At 47.5% G+C, this 21,477-nt stretch overlaps 10 protein-coding genes and 1 non-coding gene across 11 annotated transcripts; 4 read left to right on the top strand and 7 right to left on the bottom strand.

Moving 5' to 3' along the window:
• Positions 1 to 268: 268 nt before the first annotated feature.
• L228DRAFT_245108 (hypothetical protein) lies at positions 269 to 2,174 on the bottom strand. The gene has a single exon (XM_018332086.1). It carries the CDS (start codon positions 1,856 to 1,858, stop codon positions 704 to 706), a length of 1,155 nt encoding a protein of 384 aa, XP_018189763.1. The 5' UTR covers positions 1,859 to 2,174; the 3' UTR covers positions 269 to 703.
• L228DRAFT_245107 (RING finger domain-containing protein) lies at positions 2,160 to 2,984 on the bottom strand. The gene is made up of 4 exons (XM_018332085.1): positions 2,742 to 2,984; positions 2,646 to 2,677; positions 2,524 to 2,587; positions 2,160 to 2,470 (listed from the first exon to the last, which is right to left on the bottom strand). The coding sequence occupies exons 1-4, from the start codon at positions 2,881 to 2,883 to the stop codon at positions 2,442 to 2,444; spliced, it is 267 nt and encodes an 88-aa protein (XP_018189762.1). The 5' UTR covers positions 2,884 to 2,984; the 3' UTR covers positions 2,160 to 2,441.
• A 254-nt stretch (positions 2,985 to 3,238) lies between these two features.
• On the top strand, positions 3,239 to 4,693 carry L228DRAFT_281307 (Rhodanese-like protein). The gene is made up of 3 exons (XM_018335880.1): positions 3,239 to 4,068; positions 4,134 to 4,380; positions 4,436 to 4,693. The coding sequence occupies exons 1-3, from the start codon at positions 3,345 to 3,347 to the stop codon at positions 4,491 to 4,493; spliced, it is 1,029 nt and encodes a 342-aa protein (XP_018189761.1). The 5' UTR covers positions 3,239 to 3,344; the 3' UTR covers positions 4,494 to 4,693.
• Positions 4,694 to 4,773: 80 nt separating this feature from the next.
• Positions 4,774 to 6,064, bottom strand: L228DRAFT_259456 (Translin). Its single transcript, XM_018334161.1, has 3 exons — positions 5,822 to 6,064; positions 5,746 to 5,763; positions 4,774 to 5,678 (listed from the first exon to the last, which is right to left on the bottom strand). The coding sequence occupies exons 1-3, from the start codon at positions 5,989 to 5,991 to the stop codon at positions 5,045 to 5,047; spliced, it is 822 nt and encodes a 273-aa protein (XP_018189760.1). The 5' UTR covers positions 5,992 to 6,064; the 3' UTR covers positions 4,774 to 5,044.
• Positions 6,065 to 6,222: 158 nt separating this feature from the next.
• On the top strand, positions 6,223 to 8,043 carry L228DRAFT_228167 (glycosyltransferase family 50 protein). Its single transcript, XM_018330468.1, has 4 exons — positions 6,223 to 7,056; positions 7,166 to 7,433; positions 7,543 to 7,650; positions 7,777 to 8,043. The coding sequence occupies exons 1-4, from the start codon at positions 6,317 to 6,319 to the stop codon at positions 7,939 to 7,941; spliced, it is 1,281 nt and encodes a 426-aa protein (XP_018189759.1). The 5' UTR covers positions 6,223 to 6,316; the 3' UTR covers positions 7,942 to 8,043.
• A 390-nt stretch (positions 8,044 to 8,433) lies between these two features.
• Positions 8,434 to 8,548, bottom strand: L228DRAFT_t43. The gene has a single exon. It is a non-coding gene; the product is annotated as a tRNA-Glu (tRNA).
• A 529-nt stretch (positions 8,549 to 9,077) lies between these two features.
• L228DRAFT_259454 (hypothetical protein) lies at positions 9,078 to 11,647 on the bottom strand. The gene is made up of 4 exons (XM_018334160.1): positions 10,986 to 11,647; positions 10,354 to 10,923; positions 9,859 to 10,284; positions 9,078 to 9,790 (listed from the first exon to the last, which is right to left on the bottom strand). Exons 1-4 carry the CDS (start codon positions 11,299 to 11,301, stop codon positions 9,519 to 9,521), a joined length of 1,584 nt encoding a protein of 527 aa, XP_018189758.1. The 5' UTR covers positions 11,302 to 11,647; the 3' UTR covers positions 9,078 to 9,518.
• A 16-nt stretch (positions 11,648 to 11,663) lies between these two features.
• On the bottom strand, positions 11,664 to 14,289 carry L228DRAFT_228164 (DNA-directed polymeras-like protein kappa). Its single transcript, XM_018330467.1, has 2 exons — positions 13,893 to 14,289; positions 11,664 to 13,837 (listed from the first exon to the last, which is right to left on the bottom strand). The coding sequence occupies exons 1-2, from the start codon at positions 14,031 to 14,033 to the stop codon at positions 12,059 to 12,061; spliced, it is 1,920 nt and encodes a 639-aa protein (XP_018189757.1). The 5' UTR covers positions 14,034 to 14,289; the 3' UTR covers positions 11,664 to 12,058.
• A 353-nt stretch (positions 14,290 to 14,642) lies between these two features.
• On the top strand, positions 14,643 to 16,729 carry L228DRAFT_245100 (hypothetical protein). Its single transcript, XM_018332084.1, has one exon. The coding sequence runs from the start codon at positions 14,679 to 14,681 to the stop codon at positions 16,692 to 16,694; it is 2,016 nt and encodes a 671-aa protein (XP_018189756.1). The 5' UTR covers positions 14,643 to 14,678; the 3' UTR covers positions 16,695 to 16,729.
• Positions 16,730 to 17,796: 1,067 nt separating this feature from the next.
• On the bottom strand, positions 17,797 to 19,624 carry L228DRAFT_237153 (molecular chaperone; the record flags this gene model as incomplete). Its single annotated transcript, XM_018330899.1, has 6 exons — positions 17,797 to 18,018; positions 18,099 to 19,074; positions 19,135 to 19,189; positions 19,254 to 19,347; positions 19,406 to 19,449; positions 19,519 to 19,624. 6 exons carry the CDS (start codon positions 19,622 to 19,624, stop codon positions 17,797 to 17,799), a joined length of 1,497 nt encoding a protein of 498 aa, XP_018189755.1.
• An 892-nt stretch (positions 19,625 to 20,516) lies between these two features.
• On the top strand, positions 20,517 to 21,029 carry L228DRAFT_266556 (hypothetical protein; the record flags this gene model as incomplete). Its single annotated transcript, XM_018334879.1, has 1 exon — positions 20,517 to 21,029. The coding sequence occupies one exon, from the start codon at positions 20,517 to 20,519 to the stop codon at positions 21,027 to 21,029; it is 513 nt and encodes a 170-aa protein (XP_018189754.1).
• Positions 21,030 to 21,477: the final 448 nt, after the last annotated feature.

Raw genomic sequence — 21,477 nt, 5'->3', positions numbered from 1 at the left:
TGCCCTAGCGGAGAACCTTGTTTTGTTTCATCAATTGTATTCTTTTGGGAAATCCGCAACTGGGTGCTCCCTTTCTAACGTTGACTTCTTTTTCGCTGTAACATATTGATTATCGCTTTTACTCTTTGGTTTGTATCTTTTTACTCTCTGGTTTTATTGGGTCAGGAGTTCTTACCAGACTGCCTCAATTTGTTTGCTTCTCACTTTGTATCTTTTTTGGCCTTGGTATCAGGCGTCGTTATTCCTGGGAGTTTTCAAGGATCAAGACGGCTGCGGCTGCGTTTTGAACGCTGGCCCACTTGCGTGATTATTTTTTTCTAAAGGCCGACGTGTTTGTGATTTTAGCTGTCTTTTATTATTCCTGTTTCTTCGCATGGGCGCAAGATACTCGAGGGATAAGTCATGGGTATTGATATTCTCTTCTAGCCCAAACTAAAACAAAATATGCCCGACATACATAAGATAGATGGCAGTTTTAACTCCGACCCGTTTCCGCGGGCATATGCTAGATTATTTTCAAAAAGACGACGTGTTTACCAACCTTTTGCAAAGTGATAATCTCTCTCTCCCCGTGTCCCTTTTGCACAAGTGTAACGTAACATGTCGTGATACATCAATTGACGAGTGACCTTCCCTCTTCACCTACCTCTTTCCTTCACACCTTCTATCCATCCTCACTACGGTTTCCCAACAGCTGCACCAACTATCGGTGTTCCGGTCCCGCTGTCCCTGTCCCTACCCCTGAGCCTGTCCCTGGCCCACCAGCTTCAACTAACCGTTTCAGTTCGCCTAATCGTCGCTCATACAGACCGACTAAATCCTGTAGCTCATCCTCTCCACGATCAAGCGACTGGTCATCGATCCCCGACGTGCCCTCAATCTTCAACATTAACCCGCCATTGTTTCCCGTCCCACTAGCGCCTTGTTGCTCGCCTGCCCCGCCCCCTGCACTGCCGCCTCCAACACCACTTCCTCCTGCCACAGGAGGATCATCCCACGTAGGCGCCGGCGTCAACGCTGCACTCGAGACTGCCCATGCAGAGGATAAACTCTGCGCGCTTGACACACCATCGCCTGACCCATTCAAGTCAAGTACAATGTACCGCTCGTCAACGGCCGGATTGCGCGGCGGTAATGGCGAGACAGAAGACGATTCTTCTACATTCTCTGGGTTATTTCCTTCTATTCCCTCGTCATATGTTTGATCGGTTGGAGCGCCCCCCTCGGCTTCGCCCACGTCTCCACTTGCACCGCCTAATGGAGACCGGATTGGGCTTGCTGAGGATAGCGTCCGTAGGGATGCAGCAGTGATGAGATCGCTCGTGTCGTCGGAAAATATGTAGTGGACGTGTGGATGGTAGTGTTCGCCCGTGTGCGCGTCGGTTATGACTGTGAAGACGGGAGTGAAGTTGGGTCTTGGAGGTTGGGTATCTTGGTCTGGTTCTGGTTCTGGTTCTTGTTCTTGGTCGGGAATCAGAGAAGGGTGGGAAGGTGGTGCATCATGCTGGTCCTGGTCCTGGTCCTGGTCCTGGTGATCATGCTCATGTGGGTCATCATCGCGTTTACGTGGGTTGTTGGAATGGTCCGAACTGGGTTGATCTGGTAGTATTGAAGTGCGGTGGGCGAAAGTACCAGATGTGTGTATTTTTGAGCGAGAAGGCGGGTTTAAACTCGGATTCGAAGAAGTTGGATTCTCATCCTGTGCGACTGAATGGCGTGATGGGTTTGATGGTCTTCGAGGGCTGGGTTCGGATTGTTGGGGAACTTGAGGCTTTTCGACAAGTGGTGATGATGCGGAGGATATAGCTTCGGCAGGTGGAGGAAGAGGTTGAGAAGTATTTGGATCGACGGGTGGCATTTGGATAGCAGTATATATGTAATTGTTTGGATTGTATAAATGGTAATTTGTATTTGGGGTATATATTAATATAGAAGGATATGGATATCAAACGTGGTTTATCTAAGGGAGGGTGCCTGGATTGTTCAATGGGGTGAAGCTGAGCTGTATGGGACGGAGGTGCCGGAGTTTGGGGAGGTCAAAGCGCGTGGAGTTGGGCTTATCGCCTATCACCACGTGACTGGCCGTTCCAGAGTATTGGGGCTGGCGAAGTAGAGAGAGGCAAAGACAGGAGGCAAAATGGAAATATGGTAGAGAATTAAGCTGTAGATTTCTGTGTTCTCTTGAATAAATTTAACAAATAATGAATACTCTGCCGTGCCATGGAATATAAATGAAGAACATGTTCAGGAAATTCAAAGGTATCGTGCTGTAAAGATTGAAAATGCATGTGAACATGAAGACGTAGGTATGTTCTCTAAAAGCAAAACAACGCCAGAAATCTTGTGCTAGGATACTTCTTCCCAAATCTAACCGTTTACTCGTATCCACCGGTGACCCCGTGTACGCCCGAAACAACAAAATCACCAATGCAGAAAAGACTTTACTCGCCACTTTGCTTCCATTCGAATTCTGGACATAATATTAGGTAAAGCACCCACACATATGCTTGGTAGGATACTCACTTTGACGGCACATGGGGCAGAGGCCCTTTGAAGAGTCTTGTTGAATCCATGTAAGAAGGCAATGCTTGATGCTCGGTCAGTTTCAAACTATCCACAATATTGAGCAGGGACAAAGCAGGTACCATGTGGAAAGAATGGCCACATTTGCCAATCACTAATCCTTTCGTTAGCTTGATACTACCTCAGGGGCAAACATGCAAAGCGGGGATATGGCATACGAAGGGTGCAATCATCTCCAGGATATTTGCAGGTCGGACACGTGCCGTCAAACTGTACCCGACAGATACCACACACGTCGTCCTCTGGCATGTCCCACCGCCATGCGGCCACGGCGTTCCATTGCTTGATGGTCACCTTCATGGTGAAGACAGTAGAGAGGCTGGGACCAAAGTATAAAGATAAACCGAATGAGATAAGAAGATACTGGCCCTTGATATTGGACAAATGATGAGAGAGAGATGCGGCTGAGCACGACAGAGGCCAAAGATCAGGCTGGCACAGACCAATGTTTTGATGATTATCCGGCGCTTAACCCGATAAGGATAAGTGTCGACGTTTTAAAGGTTCACAAGGGTGCAGTGACACTTTATTGACACACCGCCTACACAATATAGGTGTGATTGCACGTGGGGATATCCATTTCCCCTCTCTTATCAATAGAAAGCTGTCATAGCTCCCTACCTACTTACGTAGTACTTACCTCGCTGCTATCAATCTCACATAATTCAAACCATCTATTTCATCATCTGCTCTAGTCAATTGTATGTGCCTGACTCTGATCATCTACTCCGTAGTATTTACTCCATTCTTATCTCGTCGCAATGGCCCTTGCGGCTCTCCGTAGAGCAACACCGCTGACTTCCACGTCCTCGCGATTGCTCTTCGCCAGAACTGTCCATTCTCCCATCAAAATGAGCCAGAGATCATTTTCTTCTTTCTTGGTGTCTCCGAAGGAGCTCTCAGAAGCTTTATCGCAGAATGCTCCGACCAAGATCTCTACTGCACCGCGTGTGATTCCTCTATGTGCCTCGTGGTTTATGCCCAATGACCCTCAGAAGCGAACCGGTCTGCAGGTCTTCAAGGAGAAGCGGGTTCCTTGGGCTCGGTTCTTTGATCTTGATGCTGTCAAAGATGATAAATCGCCCTATCCGCATATGCTGCCCTCGGCGGAACAGTTTGCGGAGGCAATGGGAGCTCTAGGTCTACACCAGGACGATGCCCTCGTTGTCTATGACTCAGAAGACGGTATCTTCAGTGGTCCCAGAGTAGCATGGATGCTCAAGATATTTTCTCATCCCAACGTCCATCTTCTCAACAATTTCAAATTGTGGGTGGAACAAGGATATCCTACAGACTCCGGAGAAATCGAGCCATGGGAGAAAACCGAATATCCCGTCCCAGCGTTTGATTCGTCAAAAGTCGTCTCTTTCGAACAGGTCAAGGAGATTGCGCAAGATTACAACAAAGAGGGTAGCGAGGGAATACAGATCCTAGACGCCAGACCATACGGAAGATGGGCAGGCACTGCGCCCGAGCCAAGACCAGGTATGGGCGAAGAAACAGAAATGCCGGCATTCGAAGGAGTTGGTGGCTAATTTTGCTTCTCTCAGGACTGTCTTCCGGTCATATTCCTGGGTCGATCAGTCTGCCTTTTCCAGAACTACTCGATCCTCAAAACAAGACGCTGTTGGGGAAGGATGAACTCAGGAAAATATTTGAGAGCAAAGGAGTCGACCCAGAAAAGTCAATTATCAGCAGCTGTGGCACTGGTGTCAGCGCTGTTATCATCGATGCTGCGCTTGAGGAAGCTGGATATGGTGATTCAACAAAACGTAAAATCTATGATGGAAGTTGGACGTAAGTTTTGCCGCCGTAAATGTAGCAAACAACTGTGCTAATTGATCGTATGAAGTGAATGGGCGCAGCGAGCTACGGAGGCAGAGGGTCTTATCAAAAAGGAGAGTGCTTAATTTGATGCGCCAGTCCCCGATGCTACAAGTATCTTCAAACATTCTTCGATGTTTGCAATTCTAGCGAATTTCAGCGGCTCTTTTTTCAAAATGCTGATGTCAAATGTCTTGACTCGATTTGCTTTCCGGATCGATTTCGGACTCCTGCTTTTCTTTTTATTTCAGGGTTATGAGGTGCATTGAAATTTTGTTGCTCGGCGAATAGGAATTGATCTTTCCCCATTCTTTTATCCTTTTCATGTGTTTGCTTGGTCATTAAAATTGGAAAAGCGATATCATTGCAGGTTCGCGCGGCTATTGTTGGGCGCTGTACTGTCTTCTGCAATTTGCCATTTGCGAAGTTATCAATGGAATATAATTTGCAAAGGACCAATTGTCTGGGTTAGGCCCATGCTCGTCAACGGGCCTCTGCAGATCCGATGATTTCGTATGTGAAATGTGGGATATCATTTATTTCATACATGATACTATTCGTTTCTGATCGCCGGGGTAAACCATTCGAAAAAAAAAGGGGGAAGACTTTTCAATAAGAAAATAGTATCACGAATTGGCTAGTAGCTTTCAACAGGCTCCCTCCCTCTGCCCGAGTCATCTCCAAGATCTGGCATCCAACCCTTCGGTCGTTCTCTTCCTCGAATGATCAATCCGTAGACGGCATTCTCTACCTTTTCTACACAAGTGTTCATGACTTCGAGTTTCTTCTCCACGTCTCTTCCGAGTCCATTTCCTGAGCTGGTAGTGGTGTCGAGCGCAGCAAATTGTGTTCGCAACTCTCGCAGATCCGAGAGGATATTACTTTCTGATATTTCGCGACCATCTTCTGAGTCTGCAGTGTTTCCAGGCAGTTCTCCCGATGTTGCCATTGTGGTAATAGCAAACCTCATCATCTCTCCCACCAGGTCAAAAATGCCGAGAAGGTAATCGTCTTCTGTGAGCTGGACGCCTCCAGGCACAGCCGCAGCCGCAGCATCGACGGTAAGCAGCGTTTGCGTTTCCAAGTAGTGCTTAAACGTCGCAGCCTCAATGAATTCCTGCAACCCGCCCGTTATCTGTCGCCGATAGCGCCATGCATTGATGCCCTGCAGGTCGCCAGAAATTGATTCAAGGGTGGTTACGATAGTGTTGAAATGCCCTTGCACTTCCTTATTTATCCTCTCTGGTAGTTCACCGCGAACTTTCTTGACTCTAATAAGGGTTGGGCGTTAGTAGTGGAGCCTAGAGTAGGTTCTGGAGCGTGGCCTCAGGTGCTTACCGCTGAAGAGAAAAGATCCTGGAATCTCGTAAGCAAAAGGAAACGGAGAATATTTAGCAAATTGCATGCAGCTTACATCTTTTTGCTTGCAGCAGTAACATCGCGCGAAGCTTTTATAATTCGTTCTCGTCTGTCATGGTGCTCGTCCAGCTCATTGCGGAAAGTCTCAAAGATGGGCATGAAGGGAGAGGCTGGCGGGGGACTGCGGCTTCGCCCATCGTGGTCTCTCTTTGTGCCGCCCATCATACCAGATAGCTGTACTGGATTATATTGTAAATAGAAGATAGATTGGTCAAATGGTGGCAGTGGCACGTATTCTTCAAGGACAAGGAATCTGAATGCCGTCATGAAAGTTGGACCCTCGCAACATCGTCTTCGCTAGAAAGTTTCTCCGCCCCGGTTGTGTTTGGACAGCTCTATCCCAAATACAGACATTCGACAACGTCGACACAATCGACGATTTTCTTCAGTGTTGTAATTCTTTTCTCATAAATTTCAATCACCATGGCTTGATCTAATTTAATTCCTCTTCTAGCTTTTTTTATTGTGCACATTGCGGAGTTTCCTGACGATGGCGCCTACCTCGAAAAGCAAACTCACAGGAGCTCTCTCCACGGGACCCGTGATCTTTTCTGCGGCCATTCTTCTTCGCATAATCCTCCTTTTCTACGGATTATGGCAAGATGCAAACTCTCCTATGAAATACACAGACATTGACTACTACGTCTTTACTGATGCTGCGCGATTCGTTGCGCATGGCGAATCTCCTTATGCACGGGACACTTATCGATACACGCCAATATTATCATGGCTTTTGTTACCTACAGCATGGCATTCAGTCTTGTTCTCCTTTGGAAAAGCAATGTTTGCTATTGGAGACATCATCACAGGCTGGCTGATCATTTTAGTCCTGCGAAGTACCTCGGGCATGTCTACAGAGCGCGCTTTGCGCTTCGCGAGCATCTGGCTTCTCAATCCCATGGTGGCTACGATTAGCACGAGAGGCAGCTCAGAGGGCCTTCTGGGTGTAATGGTCATGGCATTACTCTGGGCTGTAGTGAACAGACGAATCACTCTTGCAGGCTTTCTTCTCGGGTTCGGAGTACATTTCAAAATCTACCCGTTCATCTATGCACCATCAATTATATGGTGGCTTGATGACGAGCATTTGGGCTCAAGGAAATCTCAGAAATCAAAAGCTCTACCATCGCCTATCGATAAAGTATTTGGCTTTGTGAATAAGAACCGCATCAACCTTACATTGACAAGTCTGGCCACGTTTGCGGCTCTGAATGTTATCATGTTTCAAATGTATGTTCCCAATTTACAATTTTTTCTTAAAACCCCGAATTTCTTCGTTACAATTTTTCCCGGTCTCATATACGGAAACATGTATTGACGTTTTCAATATTTAATACAGATATGGTTGGCCCTTTGTCGACCAGACTTACCTGCATCATGTAACCCGTCTCGACCATCGGCACAACTTCAGCCCGTACAACACGCTGCTCTACCTCACCGCATCTCAGCCAAGCGCCGCTCCTGACTTGAGTCGACTTGCTTTTATTCCGCAGTTACTTCTTTCAACTGTTCTCATTCCGCTTGTCCTTGCGAAGCGTGATCTCGCGTCTACTATGCTCGCTCAGACTTTTGCTTTTGTCACGTTCAACAAAGTGTGTACATCACAGGTATGTTTTTTTTCCTTCTTGCTTTCTTTTTTTCATCCTTTGCTCAATCAACCGCCATATCATTTCCCATTAAAACACCCCCCGCTAACACACCATGGCAATTCCGCAGTATTTCCTCTGGTATCTCGTACTTCTCCCACTACATCTACCACGCTCGTCACTTCTGCAGAAGCCTCGGCGCGGTATTCTTGCATTAGTCCTTTGGATAGCAGGTCAGGTACGTTCCAACCACCTCTCACACCCGCCCTTTTTTCCCCTCACAGATATATCCCCTTCTACAACACCTCAAATCCCACCCTTTTAATCCAGTAATGTATCTTCATGACTAATTCCATATCTACAGGCACTTTGGCTCCAGCGCGGGTATGAGCTCGAATTTCTCGGCCGCAGCACATATGCGCCAAGTCTTTGGATAGCCGGGATATTCTTTTTTGCAGTAAATGTCTGGATCCTCGGTATTATCGTGACAGATACAGGAGCAAATAAAGTCTCCAAGCTCAAAATATAGATTCTTTCGGTTGAATTATTTTGTCTCTTCGCATTGTCTTCGCATTAGCATATACATATCTCTCTTTCCACGCTACAAGATATATATACATTTCTAAACACTACGAAAGTTAATTCACTGGATCATGACTCCTTGATTTATCTCTTTACCCATACATGAGGAGCTCCCGAGCAGCCTCACGTAATTTTTTCAATTGCCAATTGCACAGTAAAAATGTGTCACTCCTCGTCGCCCGAGACGCCATCCCTAGACCCTTTGAGCATCAACGCATTGCTCGCACCTGTCTCCAGGTCACCGGGTCGCCGGGCTGGTTAAACCGCAGCCGCAATTAAGCAAAAGCCGCTAAATCCAATTCAGCCAAGTTTAAACCACTCTGATTTCCCGCCCAGGACGTTCTACTCCGGTAGTGGAATCACACAGTTTGGCTGGCCCACAAAAAAAAGTTTAAAAGGTCGCAACCGCCGAGCACCAGGCGGATGAGAGCGAAAAAAATTCCGTGACGGGGAGTCGAACCCCGGGCTGGTCGGGACTACGAGCACCACTTGATCAGGCTATGCCTGAGGTAATCGCTTGAGAGCGACCGATGTTACCGCTACACCATCACGGATTGTTGTTGAAAATTGTTCCATTAGTTTCTTCATGATGCTCATCAGATACGTTATGATGCCAGGGCCGGTTTAGAGCATGTACGGCGGATGAACATATGAACATCCAGGGATTGCAAGTTCCTTATTTGTCAATTGCTTTTACTATACCGGGAGAAAAAAAGAAAAGGAAAAATATACTGCTAGAAAAAATTTAAGATAAATTGTAAAAGAAACTGAAATTTATTCCGATGCGTAACTACGAAGGTAATTAATGTGTAACGTTCACGAAACGAAAATACTAGAGTGACAAACAGCGGGAAGTAAAAATTAATTGTTGTAGGAGAAAGTAAACTAAATAGTGCATTACAATGTACGCTCAGGACACTTCAAGCGTAGGGGTAGGTAAGAAAAAATTAAACAGATTGATCTGGACGATGATTGGGAAAAGGGGTCGTTGAAGATGAGATAAAAAGAGGTCGTCAAGGGGAGAAAGGATTAAAATTTTAAGACGATATGGTGGTAAAAAGACGATAAAGGAAAAAATGAACTAGGCAGGTGGAAGATAATTTTTTTTTTCTTTTTCTTTTTTGAGAAGTTAGTCAAGGAAAGGGGGGAAAGTAGAGCAGACGGGGTGAAAACAATTTTGGCGAAGTCGCCGACAGAAAAGAAAAGCGGCTGAACGGGTTATCTGATAATGAGTAACAATTTGACAGGATATCAGAGACAGCCGTGATAAAACAAATCATTTGCAGACAATAATTGCAAAACAAATTTCCGGTTCGCGATGGGTGTGGTAAAAAAATACCCTCAGAAGTTAGAGCCGTCGAACATGGACACCGTTGATGAAGAACGAACGCTAGCATAAACTGTGGTAAGACCGGTCCTAGACTGTAATGAGAAGCTCGATAGCATATGCGAGCATCATTCTTGAAATCTCTGCTCGTCGATACAGAGTAATAGGACCCTTAGTCGTTCCCTGTCCCTGTAGGATCAGTTGGAGGGAAAATTGATATTGTGGATCGCCAAATCAAGATAAATCCCAGTATGAATAGCAAGTGGACGCTCGGTAGGATAATTCGCCCTGGATAAGGGCACACCTTCCTTGAGAGGCTCCTTAGCCGTCTCGAGGCCCTCGGTTTTCGCGACGTAGGAGGCTTCGGGGCGATGTTCTTTAAGGAGATCCTTCAGTCCGTAATTCCACAAACCTTTACATTTGTTCTCGCTCAGTTCGAAATAAGGATCGAGAAATCTGAATTTGTTCCCTGCAAGTACAATTAGTCTTTTTGCCTGGAGACTGAGTACTGGGGTGGGAAAGAATTATGTCACTGACCGATGCTAATGAACCGCATTCTAAAGTACTCCAGCCTCAGTTCGGGAAGGGATCGGATGCATGCGGCAATGGTACTTTCGAAACCCTGGACATATCCAAGGTGCAGAGGGCCTGGGATCGCCACGCGAGCGGCTCTGGTATGGCAAAAGTTTCGGGCTGTGAAATCGATTGAACGTAGGTAGCATTGGCTTGACTGATTGATAACAGCTTCTTGGGCCTGCTTGAAGAATTGCGGGCAAATACAGCCGGCATAGTTGAGTGTCTTTAATTGAGGGGCAAGCTTTCCCAACACAGGGCACAGATGAACGTGCGGTAATAATTTGTCAATCACCTCAGAGCATGGGACCGCCTCGCAATGTACGGGTTCAAGGTCCAGGGTCAAGTGCGTGAGGGTGCTGATCATCTCCGGCACAATTTTGGTCATGCCTTTTGCCAGTTAGTTAAATCTTCGTATGCAAAGCAGGGCCTTGTCAAGATTGAAAGAACAATTCTTACTCCGATAGTTATGAGTGGCAATGTCTGCATAGCTCGCCTGGATTTCTTTGACATTGGGCAGGCTTGCAGCAAGCACCTTATAGTCGTGGTTGCAGTGCATTAAGTTCCAAGCATCCTTTATGACTAAAATCTCAATGGAAGGGAGAACTGGAAGTGTTCCTGATCGTTTGTTCCTAAGGAAATATTGGAGCATTGGCGACTTTTTGTATTGGCCGGCCTCAATGGTCAATATGCGGACTTCCGGGAGCGTATCAAGAATGGATTGAAATATCCCCTCGAGCGGTACATTACAAGTACCAGGCGAGCGTGCGAAAGAGCTATAAATAGGGGTACTTCGCGCATCCGGATTCCTGAGCCGCGCCGCCTGCACTGCATGATTAAGAAGATCGAGAAGACTCATCGATTGTATCTCCTGGGCCTTTTCTGGTGTGTCGAACATAATGTTGGGCATTATCTCACTCCAGACAGGCATCCAAATTTCGATATGCCGGACATAGGGCTTTAGGTGAGGCCTCTTCTTGAACCACTCTCTGAAGTAAGTTATTTGGTCAAAAGTTCCTCGAACTCGTACTGTGTTATTGACTTTGTGAGCATAGCCTCAGAGCAAGATTCAGGGCCTAGAGGAAACTTACTGTTTCGATAAATTCTCTGTTGGACTAATTGTCTCCAAACATGTGAAACCAGTGCCAGCTGGGAGTGCTGAATCCATCCCGGGTTTCTCATTATCCCGCGCCAGTCACAGCGGGTTTCAGCTGCAGAATGGGAGCGTGACATCGAACCACGATGCCCAAACACATGATCAATGATGTTCTCATGGATTTCAGGCGGTAGATCAGAGAAGGTGACGTGCTGAGTTAGTAAAGTCTCCCCACGAGGCTTGCCTCCAGCATTTTGGGAGACTTTCTTCATCTTGCGTACTTTCTTTGCAGTGGCTCGCTTCTTGGGCATTGTGAAAGCGTTGCACAGCTTCAATCTTGTAAGAGATATTTTTGGTGAATTGCAACAAGTTGGAACAAGCAAAGACAAGTACTGAAGAGGTCTTACGCTGATTGAATATTGATTGTCCTAAGGTTGCCTGAGTTCTTCTGGATAATGAACAGTGTGGGCGTGGGGCTGAATTTAAGGTTTTGCCAAGACAGTGAATAAATAACAGACTCATCGCCATAGTATTCGTGACAAATCTAAACAAACGCCTGTTGCTGCGTGCAACGCCAAGTGAATAGACACTTCGGGAGTGTTTGGAGCGCAACTTACCAGTTTTGCCCGACATGAGTTCAAAAGTCAAAACGTAAAGATTAACCACAGAAAAGCACCGGCCTGGGGCAGATACCCATATTTCCACACTTCAATCAGCAAGTCGTAACGTTATGCAACTTTCAGATTTGGCAACATGTAAAGCACTGCACCTTCTCACGATGACCCATCGGGTCTAAGCAAAAGAAATCAAAGTGAAAGAAGAGAGATAAAAGAAATACATTGCATTTAGGGTATCAACAGAACGGGAAAGAAACCATGTGTGGATCAACCTGGGCAAATCCTAAATACAATCAAATTGAGATAAGGCCACCTGTCGCAACATGACAGCGTCATTCTGCAACCACCTCAGACAAGTAAATACGAAACGTGCTCTCAACTGCAAAGGCCCCATGGCATGACAGGATACTTCAGCAGGGATGATTTCGAAGCATGATGTCCTTAGTATGGTTTAGCATTGGAAAAACGGACGCCGCCTTTTCCCAGAACCCGAAGAAACTTGTGGACCTTGTCGCCTCTTTAGATTCGAAGATAGGTTTGGGTCACGAATTCCAACCTTGGGCTTTGACGAAGACTCTGGCGTTGCGTTCTCTGCTGTGCCGCCATCTTTCACCAGCTCCTTAATTGTTTGCTTTGATAGACAGTGGTCGATGTGCTCGTTGAAAATTTTGTCGTCTGCTCTCTGCGGCAGTGTGCAGATTGGGCAATCCCAGAATTTTTCGTTCAAAGAATCTTCCACAGATTCTTGAAAGGGAGTTTCAGATTCTCTTGTGCTGTTCATTTCTCCTCCATTCTCCTCATCCAGATGTTCCTGGCTGAGAATTGCCATTTCAGCCATAGCATCTTCTCGTTCCCTGGTGGCAGCTGCCTCAAATTCTTCCTCCGGCCATACCTCCCACTCACTCCCATCAGCATCTTTGACCGTTCCTCTCAGTGTGTCTGACGTGTCCTTGGATTCAGTCGGTCTCTTTCCCCATTTTCCAAAAAAGTCAAGATTCATTGCTTTCGTGCTGACAAGGTGCGTGACGCGAAGTCCCATTAGTCTTAGTTTGAGTCCAGGAAATTCCTTCTCGAGCTTGGCGAGCATAGGGAGCGAGTAGTTGTATAGATCATTTGCTTGAAAGATGGCCTTTGGGGGCACAACTTGTCTTGTATACACTTCGTAGGTGTGCAATTTTACTTTCAGTACCAACGTTCGGCCCTTGACCTGCGTGCGAAGCAAGTCTTTTTCTAGCTCCTCGGCTGTCGAGCGCAGCTTTTCCCGAAGAGCCTCCTTTCCTTGAAGATCGTGAAAAGTGCTTTCTGTACCGACACTTTTGCGCTCGTATTCCTCAGCAGGTCTTATCTCAGTTCTTCCTAAACCGAGATAACAGTTTATGAGAAATTGGAAAGCCTTATCGCCAAACAGTTTGGGGAGGTAGGCGCGCTGGGAGTAAATGTCGCCGCAGGTTTTGACGCCTATCGCCCCAAGTTCGCGCTCAAAGACTCTTCCCACACCGTTTACTTTTCGAGTGGGTAGATCTCGCATGAATTCAATAATGTTTGTGCGATCACTTGGGACCCTGAATTGGCCGTTTGGTTTGTTCTTATTCGAAGCGATTTTGGCTATTTTGGCATTAACGGCAATGCCCGCAGAAACAGTGATCTGAGTCTTCAAAGCCACCTCCTGGCGCAACTGAGCAACAGCATCCTCGGGAGTCATTTGACGATCATGACAATATTTTGTAATGTTGAGATAGGCCTCGTCGATACTTGCACTTTCGAATCGCGGGTCGTACTGTTCAAGGATTGCTCGGACTTCTTTCGCCTTGGCGGTGTACTTGTCGAAATTCAAAGGAAGACAAATGAGGTTTGGGCAAAGCTTCATGGCAACAAATCCCGCCATGCCACTTCTGCAGCCAAATTTCCGAGCGTGATAATTGCAGGTAGTGAGAACGCCTTTCCCCACCGCCATGGGAACATGTTTCAGTTCCGGCTGATCCAGCTCCTCGACTGCTGCATAAAAGGCATCACAGTCAATGTGAACGACAATCTGTGACAGGTCTCGGTTGAGCTCCAGCTCAGCTATGTATTCGTCTGCGCGCCGAAGGTCTGAAGTGAGGTCCAGTTTCTCAAGTTGTTTCTTCCTTTCGAGAATCCGATCGATCTTAAGACTTAATTGCTTGTCTTTGACTTCCTCATTGTTGAAAAATTTGGAGCCTTTGGAGGCATTATATATAATCTCCGAGACCTATATTATCGCCTCAGCAACTTATCACACCCAATAATAATAGATTATAGCTTACCTTTTGTTGATCAACGGAATCTTGGCCGGCTTTCGTCAAGGAGGGACCCAAGAGATGATATTTGAGTGTTTCATGTTCTTGATCCGTAAGCACAGGAGACGCATTATTGTCTTCCTGGGCTACTAGGTTCTCAGGGCTCATATCGATTGGCACAGCTGCCTATCGGTCGATACGAGAATGGCCTGATAGTGGATGAAACTCGGACGGTGAAGTGAAGTGAAGTATTTGCAAAATGCATCCCTCCTGGGCCATGAGAGAGTATTATTCTCTGAATGAAAAGAAATAGACAGAAAGTATTTACATAGCAATACAAAGACGTGGCCGTGTCAGGCACCCATGGATGCAAGATGGGTAGACAAAGCCGTACGGTTCACAAGAGATGAAGTTCTTGAGACGCGTTTGAGCGTGATCCCGATGAACGCGAGCTCACGGGATCTAAATTAGGAGGGGAGGTTGCCTTGGTGCTGACTAAATTCCCCGAGAGTTGAAGCAAACAGAACAAACAATCACAGAAACCCCTCGTGGGCTTAGCGTTGCACATGGGGAACCCGTAGACAACAATAATAGTCTCCTTGAAGGGCAATAACAATACATTGCTAAACTCTCCAAGCTAAACACTGACCGCCAACTCCTCCTCCTCCTTCTTCTTCTTCCCAGGCTAACAAATCTTCACCCACAACTCTCGCATGGCGGGCTTTGGTGGTGTTCATTGTTATGTTATTTCCCGCAGGTTTCCACCCTGCTAGTTGTCAACGGGCATCTTGTACCGCCACTTGACGTCGAAAAATGCCTTACGATAAGCTCCAGAACAATGCTGCCAGTCGGCCACAAATACCTCAATTGGGCAACGCCAAAAAGCCGACAAAGCCTCCAATTACCCCGAGAATTGCAGCGTCGGCCACCCCCTCTAGGTCTCCGGTTTTACGGCGAGGCGCTCAAAGTGAAACCGCCACGAGTTCGCAGCAAGTTTCGAAAGACGACTTCTCTACCCCTGTGAGATCATACTTGAACGCGAATATCACACCGAGATCATCAGCTCGTCAAGCCAGAGCTGAGAGCACGCATTCAACTCCTTCAGCGTCCGCATACTCTACACCCTGTGTACCGAAACCTCCCAATGTGGCCGCGGAAGGATATCGTGGGGGATATGATGGAAACAATCGCAGTCCCGGTCTCGGCATTGCCGGAGTCGAGGATAATGCACATGTCAGACCGAGGAGTATGCTTGGAGAGAGTAAACACATCAATGTCTCGTCTGGATCCAGCTCCGTAGAGTCTGGGCTCTCACGAAGAAGTCGCGAGAACTCTCCCATGTTCTTTCATGCGAACGAAGCGAAGAATCTCACCTCTTCCAGAGAGCAGGTTCCGAAACCTCGGCCGCAAAGCAAGACGTCTGGCTTTTTTTATGCCAATGGACTTTCTGAAGCCGCACCGCCTGTTTCTGCTCCAAATACTGTCACTACAACCCCGCAAGAACGTTCTCAGCCGAGATTCTTCCACGCAAACGGCACCCCAGAAGCCGAGACACTTCCTGCCTCTACAAGAGAACTTTCCTCAACAACGTCCCCAAGGATTGTTCTCTTCGAGAATGAAAAGGAACTTTCGCGGCCGCAGAGTCCACTCTCTCCCGCTAGCGGGCCGCAAATAACTTCTCCACGCTTGGCCGGGACCTTGCCTCCACTCTCATCAACTAGTCCAAGATCATCCATCTCATCTGCTGCTGGGATTTTGCCCAGCAACACTGCCACTATACTTTCAATCATCGGCCAGTCTGCCAACGCTGATCGGTCAGCGAACAAGTTTCGCCACGGCAAGTCCGCCAGCGTCGGATCACTGGACACAAATGCATCTGGACGGCGAACGTTTGCTGCGGAGTCTCTGCAAAGCGCTTCACCTCCCTCTGGAGGACTGGACCCTACACCGCTGCCGAATTTAGCCGCCGCTACTGAAGCTATAGTTGAGCAGGAAGAATCATCTTTTGGTACATCTGAAGCGGCAGAGCAATTGAAGCTTGCCACCTCCGTGCCACCTAGTCCGAACCCGTCTCAGACGGTTCCAATGAATCTCCAGCAGGCGAACGAGCTTGCCGCAAACGCCCGCCGTGAGCGAAAAGTCCTCGACCTCGAAATCACCAACTCATCCCTCCTTGCAATCAACCGAACACTCGAGCGAGAAATGCGCAAGCAAAGCGCCGAGCTCAGACGATTCCGCCGACTAAGTAGATCGGGACGTCTCTCAATAGCAAATTCCATTGCTTCGAGTAGTAGGCTATCCACCCTGGCCGAAAACCAGGACGAGACCGGCGACGAGGATCACTTCTCGGAAGACTCAGCCGGTGGTGAAAATGAGAGCGACACAGATATCTCAGAATCAGATGACTCTGGAAGTGAAAGATCCATGAGTCCTGGTGCGGCTGCAGAAAGTGACGCGAGACACCGTGAACAAGACGAGAAGCGCCTTCGCCTAGACCTCGCAAAACACCAAGAACTCCTCGTTGACAGCCAAAAGATGAACCAGAGTCTCAAGCGCTGCTTGGGACTCACAGAGGAATTGATTGCCGAAGGTCGCAAGGCACTAGATTACCAGATTCACGTTAGTGATGTCCAGCTTGGTGGACGCGTTCTCACACACGACGACCACCATCATCACGATGAGGAAGATCGCTTGAATTCTGCTGAACATCGGTATCAAGCTTTCGAGGATTGCCTGTCCAGCACCTGGAAAGACATTGATCAGAGATTATCCCTCGAGAGCGACGGCGCTGATCGCGATAGCGGTGTTGAACTCGAACAGCCCGCATGATATGGGATTCCCGCACAGGAGAAACTTTTCCACCCCTTGACCGTTTCCATTACCCATTTTCTTATCGTTCACCTTTATTCCACTCTCTTCATGTACCCTTTTGTCCTCACTCTGGAGTTCCTATCATGAATCTTTTCTTTTTTTTTTTTTTTTTTTTTTTCTCACGTCCAGTATTACTATACTTTACAGCGCAGAAAGCGTTCTTTTCTATTGGCGTTGCAAGGATTGGGACCAGGCGTTTTTTTTTTTTTTTTTTTTTTTTTTTTTTTTTCATACTATTCAATTTGTCTTCTGTTTCCCATATGACATGTTCGCGCAAGCGGTCTTTGAAGCGCTCAACGCATCTGCTACTGCTACTGCTGCTATTACAATATTCCAAGTCAGAGATACCCCCTTTGATACATATTTGCATTGCAAATTGTCTTCGCATTTACTAGATCCTCTCTTTATATTTCTATCAAATCAATTTATTACATTACATTACATTACATTAAATTACATTAAATTACATAAGTACATTACAAATCACAATACGAATAATGTAGAGAATGCATGTCGCTTTCTCAAGCCAGTCAGTCACCCTACGTGAGAAATGAAATCTGCGAGTTGGTGTAAATGATTTATTTCAACCAATCAACTGACCAACCATCCAATCAATCAGTCAGTCGATCAGTCGATCAAACGGAGTCATGAAACTATCTATTGAAAAAAATACACTAGAGAAAGAAAAAAAAGGAAAGAAAGGAAAGAAAAGAAAAGACCTCGTTGTGTTCAAGCGGGGTATAAAAAACAAATTTCAGGATTCTTGCTGTCGTAGATTCAGCAGATAAGACAGATTAGTAGGCTGGCAGGCTATTGTGAGTTTGTTGTTGCGCAAGGCAATGTATGTGTGAAGAAAGATTACAAGTGGAAGAAGATCTTTGCACGCTCTAGGGAGGGAGAAAACCAAACGAGATCTTTACACGCCAATTAATATGAAAATCCTGTGATAACTGCCGCACGCACCCACTTAACCAAGGGCAGATATAACACGGTAATGCAAAGTGCACAAAGGTCTAGAGAACAAAAGAGTCAAGACAACGAACAGCCATATGGTTCTTGATTAGGGAGTCGGAGTGGAACCAGAGGTGGGAGTGGATTTCTCTCCCTTTTCGGCCTTTTCTCCTCGGTCGCCAAAGAAATGGAGAGGGTTGTGGTGCGAGGATTCGCCTTCCTTCTTGGCCTTCTTGGGCTTCTTCTCGTCTTTGCCCTTCTTGGCAGCGGCTTCGGCGACGAGCTGCTCAAAGGCCATGTACTCTCCTTGTTCATCGGGATCGCGTTCAGCCTGATTAGCGAGGAATAGTTAGCCCTTGGACGGAACTTGACTTGAAATTGGAAAAGGGCACAAGAAAGGGGAATAAGTACCTTCTGATAAATGTTTCCGCACAGCACAAGAGCCTCGGCGCGCTCTATCCGCTTTTCCAGCTTGATGCTCTTGTCGTAGAGGACCTTGTCGCAGACGTCACGGAGAACACCTTGGAACTCAAACTTGCTTCCGCGCCATGCCGCCGCGAGAATCTTACCCGTCATCTTATTCTGATACTCGGCCTTCTTCTCGGTGGTCCAGTCGTCGCCGCCCTTTTCCTCGAGCTTCGCCACTTCCTCAATGGTTGACTGCGCGTCCAAGACGGACGAAATGGTGTTCCAAGTCTCCTTGGCCAGCGTGCCCTTGTCCTTGAGTCGCGACCAGAAGCCAGAGATGCCGAGGAATTTTTGAGACTTGAGGAATGAAGTTCCCTTGGAGACATAGGTCTGGCCAATGGCATGGAGAATGTCCAATCCGAAAGACTCCATTTTCAAATTCTCCGCTTCGAGTCTGCTCTTTTCCTGGAAAGCCTTGGTCACAGCGGAGCCCTTGTCGGTCTCGGTCCAGACGCTGATGCGGTCCACCAGCTTCCGGGCAAGAGTGTCGACGCGCTCGTCCCGGATACGCTTCCTCTCGCGCTCAAATGCAGCCAGCTCGTCTTGCTGCTCTTTAGTCAAGCCACCCTTCTTCTTTTCCTTTTTACGCAGTTCCTTCTCGGCTTCGGACACACCAGCGGCTGACATGCGCGCATCTTCCTCCGAGCGGTACTCAAGGGCCTGTCGGGTGGGAATTCCGCGAGGCGTATTTGTGCCGCTCTGCGACGGCTGCGTTTCGTCGGGCTTGGTACCAATTGCAGTAGCCTCTGCGGGCGTGGAACCAGAGGGAGCACCGGGTGCGGCATTTTTATCAGCAGCAGCGGCGGCGTCAGCGCTGTCTCTGGCCTCGGCGGCGGCATATTCGTCAGCTAAGTCATCACTCCGGGTCGTGATCTCCATGGTCGTGGTCAAGTCCTTGACGAGCGAGATTTCGCCGATGCTAAAAAGCAGTGTCAGCATGGATAACTGCCAGCTGATGGGGCTAGTGGTGAAAACCTACTAATCAACAAAGGCATCACCGCCAAAGATCATCGAGAAGAATTCCGAAGGATCCTCTGCTCAAGTGGTTAGCCCACTACATATCACTGCTTCTTAAGAATCCCAAGGTCGCATGCGTACCGAACCCGCTGCCTGGGACTGCCTCATCCTTTCCAAACTCATCGTATTGCTTTCGGAGGGTCTCATCACTGAGGACTTGATATGCTTCACCAATCTGTTCGGCATGAGTGAGCTGCTGGAATTGATCAGAACGACAAAGGGAAAATCCACACCTCTTGGAATCTTTGGTGTGCGTTCTCATCACCAGGATTCTTGTCTGTAGTGACCACGAGTCAGCCTAACCGCTTCATGCTTCCCACTCATGCCATATTTCCCAGAAGCCTACCAGGATGATGGGTGATTGCCAATTTTCGGTATGCTTTCTTAATTTCCAGACCAGTGGCCGTAGGCTGGACGCCCAGTGCGTCATAGTATGTGGTGTCAGCGACCATTTTTGCGGACGAAGAATGTGTGTTTTGAAGCCTGCCTCAGTAAGATACTAGAGGAAACAAGACTGCTACGAAGCTTGTCCGTTGAAGCTTCGCACAGAAAAGGGGACGAAAAAAATATTGAGAAAGGGAACACTAAATTGGTAGAGGAAGCGTTCAGGTAATAGTATTGTGTAGGAGAGGCTTGGCTTGTGACGATGATTACGAAAGTGCAACTTTCCCCCAGGCTAGAGGGGTCTTTTGCTGTGGCTCAGTTGTCGGGCCAAAAAAGTCCGTTCTTGGGTCGCTCGTGCGGATGACAATACAGTACTACAGTACTACAGTCTTCGCTTGATCAGAGGGAACTCGTCTATTTTTACACCAGGACACTCTCCTGTCTCGCACCGCTAACAGTCTATCTCTTCATTCCTCTCTTCCTTGGGCTGCTAAAGAATAAGGTAAGTTACCTCCTGAGTAGACTGGTCCAGAGAATACTTTCTCAATAAGGGCCAGCCCGGCCGTTGGGCGCTCATCGGCAAAGTCCCCTGACAAAACTCCGTCCCCTCAGTCGGCGTAACTTTTGGACCAATCCCCGCTCAATCAATTCGCTTACATAGTTGCCTTCCCTGAATAGCCCAAGATGCTCTACCACAGTACGGCCGAGAAAGCTAAACAGAACAATCCCCTCCGACTACCCCTAGGAGATAGATAGCCGTAGTTTACCAGAGAACACGGAGAGTTTCCCCTCCCCGCATGCCGTGTCTTCTCTGAATATATAGTCTGTAGCTTTGCTCAGTTAATGGTAGTGATCTGAATACACCTTGAATGAAGACATAAGACACCTAGCTTCCTGAGTATATATCCTACAAATTGGTCGCCTCCGACTGTGGAATTGCCCTTGATATAGCGATCCGGCATGTCACGATTCTTTCCTCATACGCCTTATGCAGAAGATCAGCCGCTATTCAAGACTATACTTGCAACTCATGTGCTCTATCGAGGCTTTCAAGCGGGCACGGTAGTAGGCTCTTTGGTCGGCACTGCACGCTCGTTACTCATGTTACGAGGCACCTCAAAGCTTGCGGTGCTTGCCACAGTGGCTCCAACAACAATACTGCGGTCGGCAGGAACTGGAGCGTTGATAGGTACTGCTGCAATGGTCGTAGGCCTACCAGCACGCATGTGGGGTCGAGAAGAGATTGAGTGGAGAGACCGAAGTTGGCGGCTGCTAGAGAATCAAGGACAGCTGGAAACCGATGACTGGAGCGTCGCCGGTACGCTTCTAGCCGCCGTGTACGCAACACTGAAAGTCCCGAAGAACGATCCTTATCGCCTCAGAAAAATCATTGGAGGGACAGGACTCGGAAGCATGGCCGGAGTGATTGGCTATATGACTTGGAGATATGGAATCAACGGAGGCAAGCGATAATGAACGCTTATTTTGGCTTCCGTCAGACGGCGGGAAACCAAGAGGACCCAGGACGTATCTCGATTTTTCCTTTTCGAATTTGACTCTGCATCGAGGACGCGAGAGAAGGTGTTCATCTCGACCAGCTTAACTGGAAGCTGTTCAACCTATTATTGCCGACAACAGACTGGACACAGCAGCAACAGAGAGAACTTCTAGGGCAGGGCTGGAAAGGATGACTTCGCATGGGGTTCATGCCATACTCCGTATGTGCAGCAGTAAGACAGGGTCAAAAGCTTGAGCTCGGGGGGTTTTTTATTCACACACTTGGAGTTTTCGTGTTTCAGCGGCAAATTCGGATTGGTATTGTACATGGGTTGCTGAGCAAATCTTTTCCGTCTCTAGGCAGTAAGATCAATTAATAGGTAAATATTCATAATTGATCCTGATGCATATATAACTACCTATC

Source organism: Xylona heveae (assembly GCF_001619985.1).
Source record: "Xylona heveae TC161 unplaced genomic scaffold L228scaffold_3, whole genome shotgun sequence".
Taxonomy (NCBI): Eukaryota; Fungi; Ascomycota; class Xylonomycetes; order Xylonales; family Xylonaceae; genus Xylona; species Xylona heveae.
This window is presented reverse-complemented; position numbering and strand designations above follow the sequence as displayed.

Bases quoted from the DNA above. Each gene is read 5' to 3' on its own strand.
- L228DRAFT_245107 (XM_018332085.1), bottom strand. From the start codon at position 2,883: ATGAAGGTGACCATCAAGCAATGGAACGCCGTGGCCGCATGGCGGTGG. The intron at 2,588-2,645 runs GTACCTGCTTTG...CCGAGCATCAAG, and splicing joins GTGGCCATTCTTTCCACATG to CATTGCCTTCTTACATGGAT. The intron at 2,471-2,523 runs GTGAGTATCCTA...TATTATGTCCAG, and splicing joins CTGCCCCATGTGCCGTCAAA to AATTCGAATGGAAGCAAAGT.
- L228DRAFT_245108 (XM_018332086.1), bottom strand. From the start codon at position 1,858: ATGCCACCCGTCGATCCAAATACTTCTCAACCTCTTCCTCCACCTGCC.
- L228DRAFT_228164 (XM_018330467.1), bottom strand. From the start codon at position 14,033: ATGAGCCCTGAGAACCTAGTAGCCCAGGAAGACAATAATGCGTCTCCT. The intron at 13,838-13,892 runs GTAAGCTATAAT...GCGATAATATAG, and splicing joins ATTCCGTTGATCAACAAAAG to GTCTCGGAGATTATATATAA.
- L228DRAFT_259454 (XM_018334160.1), bottom strand. From the start codon at position 11,301: ATGCCCAAGAAGCGAGCCACTGCAAAGAAAGTACGCAAGATGAAGAAA. The intron at 10,924-10,985 runs GTAAGTTTCCTC...TCAATAACACAG, and splicing joins ACAGAGAATTTATCGAAACA to TACGAGTTCGAGGAACTTTT. The intron at 10,285-10,353 runs GTAAGAATTGTT...AACTGGCAAAAG, and splicing joins TGCCACTCATAACTATCGGA to GCATGACCAAAATTGTGCCG.
- L228DRAFT_259456 (XM_018334161.1), bottom strand. From the start codon at position 5,991: ATGATGGGCGGCACAAAGAGAGACCACGATGGGCGAAGCCGCAGTCCC.
- L228DRAFT_228167 (XM_018330468.1), top strand. From the start codon at position 6,317: ATGGCGCCTACCTCGAAAAGCAAACTCACAGGAGCTCTCTCCACGGGA. The intron at 7,057-7,165 runs GTATGTTCCCAA...TATTTAATACAG, and splicing joins AATGTTATCATGTTTCAAAT to ATATGGTTGGCCCTTTGTCG. The intron at 7,434-7,542 runs GTATGTTTTTTT...GCAATTCCGCAG, and splicing joins ACAAAGTGTGTACATCACAG to TATTTCCTCTGGTATCTCGT.
- L228DRAFT_281307 (XM_018335880.1), top strand. From the start codon at position 3,345: ATGGCCCTTGCGGCTCTCCGTAGAGCAACACCGCTGACTTCCACGTCC. The intron at 4,069-4,133 runs GTATGGGCGAAG...TGCTTCTCTCAG, and splicing joins TGCGCCCGAGCCAAGACCAG to GACTGTCTTCCGGTCATATT. The intron at 4,381-4,435 runs GTAAGTTTTGCC...GATCGTATGAAG, and splicing joins ATCTATGATGGAAGTTGGAC to TGAATGGGCGCAGCGAGCTA.
- L228DRAFT_245100 (XM_018332084.1), top strand. From the start codon at position 14,679: ATGCCTTACGATAAGCTCCAGAACAATGCTGCCAGTCGGCCACAAATA.